The 12,778-nt window shown below is 36.0% G+C and overlaps 1 protein-coding gene across 4 annotated transcripts in view; it reads left to right on the top strand.

The window, feature by feature from the left end:
- The window catches only part of MIER3 (MIER family member 3), a 54,473-nt gene extending 41,695 nt beyond the window's left edge, over positions 1-12,778 (top strand). For 3 of the 4 annotated variants that reach the window (XM_047731761.1, XM_047731763.1, XM_047731764.1), the window contains exons 9-13: positions 628-709; positions 2,335-2,429; positions 8,313-8,440; positions 8,524-8,666; positions 8,772-12,778. In XM_047731761.1, coding sequence (XP_047587717.1) covers positions 628-709; positions 2,335-2,429; positions 8,313-8,440; positions 8,524-8,666; positions 8,772-9,229 — 906 coding nt within the window. In that variant the 3' untranslated portion in view covers positions 9,230-12,778. The remainder of the gene's footprint in view (positions 1-627; positions 710-2,334; positions 2,430-8,312; positions 8,441-8,523; positions 8,667-8,771) is intronic. The other variant, XM_047731762.1, reaches the window with a different exon arrangement.

Genomic DNA, 12,778 nt, shown 5'->3' with positions numbered 1-12,778 from the left:
ATTTGGGAAGGTGGATTATTATTCAACTTTCATTTAAGTTCTCTCTGATGCTATTTTGTATATTTGTAATTCCAAACAGATTTAATGAGAAGAAATTCTAATTTTAAGAAAAATGACACCCTTCATAGTAGACCATGAGACCATTATAAACCCCAGTCACTCAAGTACCCATCCTTCTCTTCTCTTCTAGGTCTGCTGCTCTTCCCTCTTATTAATGCTCTAAAAGGCAGGGAGTAGGTGATGTCAAGAAATAAGACCATAATTCTAATTTTTCCGAACTAGAAAAGAATCATCTAACATAGGGAAATTGCCCAGCTCAGATGGCCTGGCAATTAAAAAAAATAAATAATAAATGATACTGGCAGGTGACTTCTGAGGAGTAGAGTGAAAATGAACGAACTCCTGGGATACGAGAGTCCATTACCAGGATAGTTAAGTAGACTAAATGTTTGGGCAAACATACCCCTAAATGTCTTACATTTAGATAGCATTTCAGGCAGTATTTGTTAGGACTCTTACTAGTCTCCCCCTGACCCCTTTTTTTGTGTCTATTTGTTTTAATGCTCTTAAGTGTGAATTTCTGGTAGTTTTTATTGGATAGGTTTTTTTTTTTTCTTTCTCTTGTAGGCATTATATGAACTTCTCAAGTGTAACCATAATATAAAGGAAGCAATTGAAAGGTACTGCTGCAATGGAAAGGCATCTCAAGGTAAGGAACGCTTGGGATCAAGAGAGGGAAGTGATAGGGGATGCTCATTTGGGGATTAGAATAAGCGAAGTATTGTAAAGGATGGAGCAGTCCTATAACACTTTTGTAAGATCTCTGTTCTCCTTCATAGCCAATAATTTTTTCCTTTTCTTGCCCTCTATTTTTAGACGTACGAGAGATTGTTCAAATACAAATTAGTTACCCCCCTGTCACCTCCACTTTCTTGAAGAAATAGTTACAGAACAAAGCAGACCCCAGAGATGACAGTATATCCAAAGTAATTAAAAAGAATGATTTTATGATTTCATTGAAAAGAAAAGTTGTTTTTTCTTTTTTTTTAAACCAAACAGGAAATGAAAAGGAGATTAAAGATAAAAAAATGTATTATAATATATTCCATAGAATTTATTACAAAGAAGGTATTTTTAGTAATCACGTAATAAAATTTTTACAGTACTTAGGCTTTGTTTTGTGTGTGTCAGGGAAAATGGTTACCTTTAATTTCAGTAGTTTTGTCACATTATAAATAATTGCATGCACCGTAGCTTTCATTAAGTAGATATAGAGTGAAATAATACTAAGTAATATATAAATGATTAGGAAGAACAGAAAAGCTGAAAACAGTACATTTAAACTTGTAGGTTGAGATAGTCTAGAAATGTTTTCTTGTAGAAGTTGCTTTTTTGAGAAAATTATTTTTAAGCTTTCCTAATCTCAAAAACTAAATACTGGTTTTTTTCTTTAGTTCAAACTATGTTTATCTTTATGGTGGACTACTCTTAGGAAGGACCTGGTCCCCAGTGTCTTCAAGTGAAGAACTTCAAGTTTCCTCTGCCCCAAACAGATTTGAGGTCACTCATATTAGCATCTTCTGAGCAGTTGTATGGGATTTAGTCTTTTGAGAGTATGGGCTGTTTCATATTCCCATTGGGTTTCCAGAGTGTAGCACTCTGCAAACTGACTTTAAATAAATATGTATTGGTTACTTATGGCCTTTAATTAAAAGCACTATCGTTTTGATATAATAGCCAAAATAAGGCGCTTTTTTTCCCCATAAAGGAGATAACTTTTTTTAATTTGAAAAAATACATGCTCATTGTTTAAAAAAATTAAAGAAAAAGCATAAATGATAGAAAAACATTATATTCTTTTTTTTTTTTTTTTTAAGATTTTATTTATTTATTTGACAGAGAGAAATCACAAGTAGGCAGAGAGGCAGGCAGAGAGAGAGGAGGAAGCAGGCTCCCCGCTGAGCAGAAAGCCCGACGTGGGGCTCGAACCCAGGACCTGGGATCATGACCTGAGCCGAAGGCAGCGGCTTAACCCACTGAGCCACCCAGGCGCCCCGAAAAACATTATATTCTTATCTTCCCATGTAGAGAAAAAGAACCCATTGTTTATATTTTGGCATTGTTGATTTTTAAATAAGATTTGTATTGTGCATACTTTTGGTAATCCTAACTGATATCTTCTGCATACAGAACTGTGTGTATGTGTACATGTGAGAGAGAGAGAGGGATAGTTAGTTAATGGCCTTTTATAGGGGAAACATACCCAAAGTGTAAACTAGCAATTCATGTAAAAGAGCTCTGAAGCCAATAAAGTTTCTCTCTAAATCCCTTTAGAAGGAATGACCGCATGGACGGAAGAAGAATGCCGGAGCTTTGAACATGCACTCATGCTTTTTGGAAAAGATTTTCATCTTATACAGAAGAATAAGGTAAGTTAGGCAAATTAGTATAGATCGGTTAGTATAGACAATGAATAAAAGCATGTAAGTTTTAAGTCACTTGGGTAGGAAAAAAAATGGAAGAGTTTGTTAATGCTTTCCTGCCGTTAGCATTTCTTATGTTGCTCTACACATGACTGGGATTGGCTTTCATGCAGGGTGGCTTATAGAGGGCTCACCTATCTTTTGACATACATAGTTGTTACACTCTACTCAAGGAGAATGGATTGACTATATTTTCTACATAGTCTTACTCTTCTTCTGTTTGCCTTGACTTTGATTTCTTTCTAAGCTCTTCAGAAGTTTGTGGCCTCAAAAATGTTTCTCTTTAGCAGCCAGAATTGTAGTTGCTGAAAGAAGAAACATTGGTTAACGAAAACCAACTATAAATATTTTAATAACATCAAATGCTGGCAAGGATGTGGAGCAACAGGAATTCTCATTCATTGCTGATGGGAATGCAAAATAGTATGGCCCCTTTCAAAAAGACAGTTTGGGGACGCCTGGGTGGCTCAGTTGGTTGGACGACTGTCTTCAGCTCAGGTCATGATCCCGGGGTTCCGGGATCGAGTCCCGCATCGGGCTCCCAGCTCCATGGGGAGTCTGCTTCTCCCTCTGACCTTCTCCTCGCTCATGCTCTCTCTCACTGTCTCTCTCTCAAATAAATAAATAAAATCTTTAAAAAAAAACCAAAAAAACAGTTTGGCGGTTTCTTACAAAGCTAACCATACTCTTACCATATGATCCAGCAGTTACACTCATTAGTATTTACACAGAAGAGTTGAAAACTTATATCCACACAAAATGTTAATAGCACATTTAATCATAATGGTCAGAACTTGGAGACAAGTAAGATGTCCTTTGAGGTGGATGGATAAATACATTGTGACACATCCAGACAATGGCATATTATTCAATTCTAAAAGGAATGAGCTATCAAGACACCAAAAAAACCTTGGGGGAACCTTTAAATGCATATTATTAAGTCAAAGAAGCCAATCTGTAAAGGCTCTATTACAGTATGATTTCAACTATATGACATTCTGGAAAAGGCAAAACTGGGGAGACAGTAAATCAGTGGTTACAAGATTTATCATAGAGGGAGTGATGAATAGACACAGTACAGAGGATTTTTAGGGTAGTGGAACTATTTTGTATGATACTCTAATGGTGGATATATGTCACCATATATTTGTCAGTAACTATATAATGTTTAGTACCTGAGTGAACCCTAATGTAAATGATGGACTTCGGGTAATAAAGATGTGCTGGTGTAGAGTCATTAATTGTAACATGTACCACTGTGGTGGGAAATTGATAGTGGAGGAAGCTCTGTGTGTTTGGGAGTAGAAGATGGTTATGGTAACTCTGTACTTTCTGCTCATGTCAGCTGTGAACCTAAAACTGCTCTAAAAAATAAAGTCATTTTTTAATTTTTTTTTTTTTTTTAAAGATTTTATTTATTTATTTGACAGAGAGAGATCACAAGTAGGCAGAGGCAAGCAGAGAGAGAGGAAGGGAAGCAGGCTTCCCGCCGAGCAGCGAGCCCGATGCGGGACTCGATCCCAGGATTCTGGGATCATGACCCGAGCCGAAGGCAGCGGCTTAACCCACTGAGCCACCCAGGCGCCCCTAAAGTCATTTTTTTAAAAAGTGTGTGTGCATGTGTATATCCCAGTAGTCTGGAATAATTAAGTTTCATTAAAGTATGGTTTATTTGTTATTATCGCTCTACATCCTAAAGGAACATAAGATTTGAAGTGGGTGGGTAGGTCAATATTTTATTCCTTTTTTCTTTTCATTATAATAGACTTTATTTTTTAGAGCAGTTTTTGGTTTGTAGAAAAATTGATCAGAAAGTATACAGGATTCCCATATGTCCCTTTATCCCCACAAACACAGCTTCCACTATTATTAATATCTTACATTAGTGTGATACATTTGTTACAATTAATGAACCAATATTGGTATATTATTATTAACTGAAGTCCATGGTTTATATACTGGTTTACTTTTTGTGTTATATGGTTCTGATAGGTATGTAATGACTTGTTCCATTACATATATATTGATATCCACCATTATGTATCATACAGAATGGTTTCACTGTCCTAAAATCCCTTGTACTACAACCAATTCCAATCTATTCCTCTCTTCCTTCCTCCACTCCTACCCCAGCATCTGGCTTTTTACTCTCTCTATACTATACCATTTCAGAGTGTCATATGGTTGGAATCATATAGTATGTAGCCTTTTCAGATTGGCTTCTTTGACTTAGTAATATGCATTTAAGGGTTTCTTCATGTCTTGTCATGACTTGATAGTGCATTTCTTCTTATCACATTTCTTTTTATTCCATTGTATGGATATACCAGTTTATCCATTCACCTTGAGGCGCATCATGGTCCCATTCAAGTTTTGATAGTTATATGCTGCTATAAACATCTGGTGTGAAGGTTTTTGCATGTTACTTAAGTTTTCAGCTGCTTTAGCTAAATGCTAGTGAGTGGGATTGCTGGATTCCATGGTAAGATTATGTTTGGTTAGAAACATAGAAAATCTTTAAAATGTCTGCTAAAGTGGCTTTACCATTTTGTATTCCCACCAGCACTGAGAGTTCCTCTTGCTCCACATCCTTCCAGCATTTGATGTTGTCAGGGTTTTAGATATTGGCCATTATAATGGGTGTGTAATGTGTCTTGTTTTCATTTGCATTTCTTTGATGACATAAGATGTGGAGTATCTTCTCATTTGCTTATTTGCCATCTGTGTCTCTTCTTTGTGAGGTGTCTATTAAGTCCTTTAGCCCATTTTTTAATTGAGTGGTTTGTTGCCTTATTGTAAAGTTTTAAGTGCTCTTTTTGGATATTTTGGATAATAGTCCTTTTTTTTTTTTTTTTTTAAGATTTTATTTATTTATTTGACACACAGAGGATCACAAGTAGGCAGAGAGGCAGGCAGAGAGAGGGGGAAGCAGGCTTCTGCCAAGCAGAGAGCCCGATGTGGGGCTCGATCCCAGGACCCTGAGATCATGACCTGAGCCGACGGCAGAGGCTTTAACCCACTGAGCCACCCAGGTGCCCCTGGATAATAGTCCTTTATCATATATGTGTTTTGCAATTATTTTTTCCCTGTATATGGCTGTCTTCTTCATTCTCCTAACAGTGTCTTTTGCAAATAGAAGGTTTTAATTTTAGTGAATTTCAACTAATCAGATTTTCTTTTACAGATCATGCTTTTAGTATTACATCTAAAAACTCATTGTTATCCCGAAGGTCATCTAGCTTTTATGTTATCTTCTAGGAGCTTTATAGTTTAGTGTTTCACATTTATGTCTGTATTCCATTTTTAGTTTATTTTTGTGAAAATTGTTAAGATCTGTGTCTAGTTTCTTTCTTATCTTTTCTTTCTTTCTTTCTTTCATGTTGTTTTGTTTTGTTTTTACATGTGGATGTCCAGTTGTTCTAACACCGTTTGCTTAGAAGACTATCCTTCATTGCATTGCCTTACTCTTTGTTAAAGTTAGTTGACTGTATTTCTTTGGGTCTATTTCTGGGCTCTCCATTCTCTTGTGTTAATTTGTATCCACCCCCCCCCCCCCCCCGGTAGCACACTGTCTTGATTACTGTAACTTTATAGTAGTAAGTCTTGAAGTTGGGTAGTGTCATTCCCCAACTTTGTTTTTCTCTTTCAATATTGTGTTGGCCACTCTCGTTTGTTTTTTTTTGTTGTTTTGGTTTTTGTTTTTGCCTTTCCACATAAACTTTAGAGTTAGTTTGTCAGTATTTACTCCGTAACTTACTGGGGTTTGGTTGGGATTGTCCAGAATCTATAGGTCAAGTTGGGAAGAACTGACATCTTAACAATCATGAGTCTTCCTACCCATGGATGTGGAATATCTTTCCATTTAATTAGATCTCTGATTTCTTTAATCATGGTTTTATAGTTTTACTCACATAATATCTTGCATGCAGTTTGTTAGATGTATACCTAAGCTATTTCATTTTTGGGGTGCTAATGTAAATGCTATTGTATTTTTAAATTTCACATATTGGTTGTTTATTGTTGGTATATTGGCAAGCAGTTGATTTTTGGATCTTAACCTTGTATTCTGCATCCTAGCTACAATCATTTATTAGTTCCATGAGTGTTTTGCTGATTCTTTGGAATTTTCTATGTGAACAGTTATGTCATCTGTGAACAGAGACAGTTTTATTTCTTCCTTCTCAGCTCATATACCTTTTATTTTTTTCTTGTCTTACTGCATTTGCTAGACCTTCTAGTAAGATGTTGAATAGTTGAGAGCCTTTTTGTATGTATGAAAACCTAATGTTTTCTTTAAGATGAGATGAAGTACTTAATTTACTGAGTAGATAAAACGTTTTTCAAGGGGGTGCCTAGGTGGCTCAGTGGGTTAAGTAGCTGCCTTTGGCTCAGGTCATGATCCCAGGGTCCTGGAATTGAGCCCTGCCTCGGCCTCTCTGCTCAGCAGGGAGCCTGCTTCCTCCTCTCTCACTGCCTGTCTCTCTGCCTACTTGTGATCTCTGTCAAATAAATAAATAAAATCTTAAAATTTTTTTTCAAGAAGTCTTGGTTGTTTAAGTCAAAATAAAACACAAGTTTTTCAATGACTAGTGAAATCTGTCCATTCATTCCATAAATAATTAAGTTCTGCCATTTACCAGGCATTTTAATTGCTAGAGATACATCAGTGAGTAAGACAGGAAAGGTCTCTGTCCCCAGAAAGCCTATGTTCACCACAGAAACTTAAAGTGAATGATGTTTATTGAAATATGTACTTTATTTCTTCGCTTAAAAAGCTTGTTCCTTATGTTATAAACTTATTATATCATGCTCACTAATCAGGATAGAGACTCTGAAACTTCTTCATTTGATGCTGATTAGGTAATAGAGAAAGTGCTTATTAGATAAGGATACAGAATTTTGTCTGTATGCCTGAACTCATACCTGTAGCTGTATATAGTTTGACCAGCCCCAGTCTGGATGTGGGGCCAAGTTGGCAAGGCTCAGTTTTTTTTTTATTGTTGTTGTTGTTTTTACCAAACTCTGTTGGAGCTATGAACCAAACCCATGTTGAAGGAAAACACCCTGCCGTTAGCTAGCAGATCATCTTAAATCGCAGATGCAGTTGAGTGCTACTCCCTTTCCTAAGGGTTCTGTGTCTCTTTTGCATTATGGAACCCTTTGATATATGATGATGCTGCAGCTCTTCTACCTAGAAAAGTACAGCTGCATATTATTTTGGAATTTAATGGATGCCAGTGAATATCACTCATGGCCCCTCAGGGTTAGGAAGGACTGTTGGCTTCAGTCAGAATCATAGTGAGAGTTCAGTGCGGAAAAAGTAAAGGTTGCCATTGTTTTAAGATTTTAAGGAAACATGTAAGATCATTCCTGGATACACATTTATTTTATAAATGAATACATTCTGATTTAAATAACAAACTTTGAGCTTTTGAAGGTATCCTTATTATTAAATAGTTTAAATGTAACAACATTTTACTAGTAAAATGTTCAGAATTTATAATAGGGAGGATAGAAAATAAGACCCATAGATTGAAGTTATAGTGTTGTAAAAAAAATAAACACAAAAAATCCACAGCATGGTGGGGCGTCTGGGTGACTCGGGTCATGATCCCAGGGTCCTGGAATCAAGCCCAAGTTGGGCTCTCTGCTCAATGGCTCTCTGCTCTCTTCTTCTCCAGCTACCTCTGTTCTCCCCCTGCTTGTGCAGCTGCGTGCTCTCTTTGTCTGTCAAATAAATAAATAAACTCTTTAAATAAAAAAGATGTTACTGAAAAATGGGTTGGGTCTATTGGTTTCTATTTAAAAATTTTAACTTTTTTTTGTTAGGTGAGAACTAGAACAGTTGCTGAATGTGTAGCATTCTACTATATGTGGAAGAAATCTGAACGTTATGATTACTTCGCTCAACAGACAAGATTTGGAAAGAAGCGATATAACCATCACCCTGGAGTTACGTAAGTACTATGCGGTTGATTTTAGAGACTTCTGTTTTTAACTGTGATAGGCAGTCTTGAAGTTACTGGGTTATGTTTTTCAGGGACTATATGGATCGTTTGGTAGATGAAACAGAAGCTCTAGGTTCGACAGTAAATTCTTCAGCCTTAACTTCTAATCGACCTGAGCCGCCTCCTGATCAACAACTGAACATTCTCAACTCTTTCACTGCCAGTGACTTGACAGGTAAAATGGCATCTTTTTGTGTTCGTTAGCTTAGCGCAAAATTGGGTCATCCTCGTTTCAGGACATGGGACCACTTACTTAAACCATTTTCCATTTTTTTTTAAGCCCTGACCAACAGTGTGGCAACGGTCTGCAACCCCACGGATGTGAATTGTTTGGATGATAGCTTTCCTCCACTGGGCAACACACCCCGTGGACAAGTCAATCATGTGCCTGTCGTAACGGAGGAGTTACTCACCCTGCCGAGCAATGGGGAAAGTGATTGTTTTAATTTATTTGAGACTGGATTTTATCACTCGGAGCTAAACCCCATGAACATGTGCAGTGAAGAGTCAGAAAGACCAGCAAAGAGATTGAAAATGGGCATTGCTGTTCCTGAATCCTTTATGAATGAGGTTTCTGTAAATAATTTGGGTGTGGACTTTGAAAATCACACACATCACATCACCAGTGCCAAAATGGCCGTCTCCGTGGCTGACTTTGGCAGTCTGTCTGCCAGTGAGACCAATGGTTTCATCAGTGCCCATGCTCTGCATCAGCATGCCGCCCTTCACTCTGAGTGACAGGAGTGAAGGGCCCAGAAACAGTGGGTGTGCAGTACCAGTAAACTTGAGGAAAGGATCAGGTTTGCTTAGTCTTTCACTGGAAGTTTGAACCTTTTTCAGTATGACATCAGTGATGTCAGTATGTATAGAACTATATCTTGATTTATCAAGAGTATTTTCATTTTTCAATCCATAAATGTGGAAATGAACTATGATCAGCAGAGTTGGGAACTAAGATTGAACTCTGTGGTGCAGCTTTAAGCTCTGCTTATCTCTTCCTCATCCCCCAGTACCTCTTCTCCACTCCCTTCTTTTTCTATTCTTTTCAGTTCCCCAGTGCCCTCACTCCCAGTTTTAAAACCTGTAGACAGAGGCCACCAGCTCAAAACCAGCACAGATGTTCTGAACTGAATGGAGTGGCTTCTTTTCGTGTAAATTCCTTTTGCCATAATGGATGCAGTGGAATAACAATGTTTACAGGTACCGATCCCAATCCCTGCTCAATGTAGCATTTTTTGGTTTTATTTTCTTAATTAAATAAAAGCAGGGGTAGGTTTCTTTAAACTGCACAAACATGCAAGGATTTTTTTAAAATGGAAATTTCTCTCATGTTATTCAACTAGAGCACTTCAGTTTACAAAACAGCAAGTCCATCTTTATGGAAGCCAGCACGAGGAACTGCGTGCAAATAATGAAGACGCTTGCTTGGATCCTGTTTCAAAATTCTAGACCAGGGCTACCTTACACAGAATCAGTCATTTTACTGTGGGAAGAGTTCTGTGTACCTTCATTTATTGGCTAAAAATTTGGCATTTAAAGATGTGGTATTCAGATGGGGTTTTGTCCACCATTGTCAAGATTATAATTGTAAAAATCTTACTGGTCATTGATAATTAGTTTATCCTGAGGCAACTGAATTGCAGGACACAGTCTACAAAGTCTAGGATGTTGCCACTCAATGGTTTACGTTTTGGGACACTTCTTAAGTTGTTTGTAGCACTGCAGTTCAAAGTGTTAATATTTTGGAGGGACTTCTAGATTTTACACTTAATGCAGTAGAACCTTGAAGTATATTTAAACTTTTTTGTTTAGCTTGAACAGTTGGTGAGAAAAATGTGAGTTTCTATCTGCAATAGCATGGTACTTTACCACTTTAAGTTTCAAAAGTGATAGACGTTCAGATGCATCTCAGACTGTTTTATTTTTATTGCAGACATTGTGAATGAGAAGCCATTGTCCTAAACTTTGGCCATTTTCGCTCTATAGATATGCATCTCTAAGTTAAAAGGTGAATTCAAACAATGTGTATGTAATACAGTATTAGGGTGTAATAAGCTTTGCTTTTATAGTTCAGTTTAAGACAGAATTTTGCTTTTTTTTTTTTTTTTTTTTTTGCGCACCGTCTTAATTTCCAAATTCTACTAGTTGTCTTGCTTTGCAAAAACCTGAAATGTTTGGCTGCATTGCTCATATTTGTAAGAGTAAGTCGCTTCAAGGTTGTGCTGAGGAGTAGATAGGTTGTAGTGACCTTAGTAGTGATGGAAAGGGAGGGTATTTATTATACAAACTGTGAACTGCAATGACATCCTTAGTTTTGGATGATGTGTATTCTTATTTTTCTTTGCAGCATTTTAATGAAGATTGCTTTGAAGTGTTTACGCAGTAGCATATTTACTATAAAATTTAGTTTAGCACAGTGGACAAAAGTAGTTAAATTAATAACTTAAAATCAGTCTCTAATTTATACATCTAAAGTCTAGCATTCCTGTATGCACACAGTAAATAATGGGTAGCCTGGGCTCTGTGTTGCTTTCAGATATTTTTATCCAAGTTATCAGCTTCTTATTGCTGTGGTGTTGTGCTAAACTTTGAACCTTATTTCTTCTGTTGAAAATCAGTATACCTTTTATAATTTAGTAAGATACTGGCCATAATCTTCCATTGTTTTAACTTTGATTTTTACTCTGGGTTTACAGTGGCTGGTTTGTATAAAGTAATTTACACAAAGATGACTGAATGCTAATAATACCAGTTGCACTTAAATGAACATGCCCATTCTCAGTAGCTGATGCAGTAACATATTCAGTTTATCTATGCATTGCTGGGATCTTGATATAAGATGGAAACAGTGTTTCTTATCTAAAGTTTTGATTATCAGCAAGTTGAATGGACACTTTAGTTATTTAAATAAAGATTTTTGACCAAAATCCAGTAAATGATATGAGAGAAAAATAAATTCCAGCTAGTTTAATAGATTTTTAAATGTCAATCTGATTTTAGCCTCTTAGAGAGTGCTAACTAGCTGGTAACGTTTACTTTTAATTCCTTGTTAAAATGAGGCAATAATTTGCAAGATTTTTGTATATATATATGTAAATTCTTCATATCTTTTTAGATCTAATTCAATATTTTCTGACTGCTTCCGCCATGTATAATACCATTTTTGTGCATGCTTGATGTGACATTCATAAATTGTACCACTATGACTTTATCCATGTAAAATAGCTATTTATTGAATTTTCTTTTGAACGCTGGGTTTACTGGTTTTTTTCCCCCTCCAGTTAAGCATTTTAACAGAGAATTTGTTACTGTTTATTAGAAGAATTGCGTTTGAGAGCATGAAAATTACTGATTTGCGATTTTATGAAGAAACAATAATGCCTTTATTATCAAGTGTTAAGCACAATTCTTATAACAAACTGTGATAAATTCTTTTTTTCATTTTGCCACATTATTTTCTTACGAACAAACCAAAAATCCATGGTGAGCTGTTGCATTGTTGGCTGATGTATCTTTTATGTACAGGGAATTTGAAGAGGACCTGGATTCATTTAGAAGTGTAACTGGTGCTGTGATTATAGCAATACTTTACTTTTGTTAGTCGTACTTCATCTTTTCCATGCTAGCTTTTTAAGTGTTTAGTTTTCCTCTTGTCATGGTCAACTGCTGAATTTACTTGAAGGATGTAGAATACTGTTTAAACAATACTAAAGTGTGTACAATTAGGTCAAAGAATTGTGCAATTGTTTCCTTTTTAATTTTTAAAATTGAGGGTCATAAATATTTGAGAACTTCAGATCTAATAGAGCATAGTGATACTATTTAATTTAACCAAAGTCTCTAGTGAATATTTCAACTTTGAATGTAAACTAATGAATAAACCTGACCACCAAGGAGATTGTTTGCCCAGAGTTTCAAAGCACATTGTCTACAAATGGAAATTGAAATAATTTATAAAAATATTGACATTACTATGTTTTTTAAAAAGTTCTTAATTTTTTCACTAAAAGGAGGAAACTATTAGTTTTATTGTTAGGTAGATATTAAAATTCCTCTTAGATGACCAGTGATTCCAATTGTCCCAGTTTGAAATAAGTACCCTGTGAGTATGAGATTAATTAGTGACAATCACAACAAGTTTTAGTAACAGATGTTCAAGAGGAAGTTGCTATTGTTGCGTTGATTTTAATATTTGTACATAAACACTGATTTTTTTGAGCATTATTTTGTATTTGTTGTACTTTAATACCTGGTGTACAGTTCCAGAAATAAAAATCTGGAAATCTT

This window comes from Lutra lutra, chromosome 5 (assembly GCF_902655055.1).
Source record: "Lutra lutra chromosome 5, mLutLut1.2, whole genome shotgun sequence".
Taxonomy (NCBI): Eukaryota; Metazoa; Chordata; class Mammalia; order Carnivora; family Mustelidae; genus Lutra; species Lutra lutra.
Note: the sequence above shows the minus strand (reverse complement) of the source record. Positions and strands in the feature narration are given on the sequence as shown.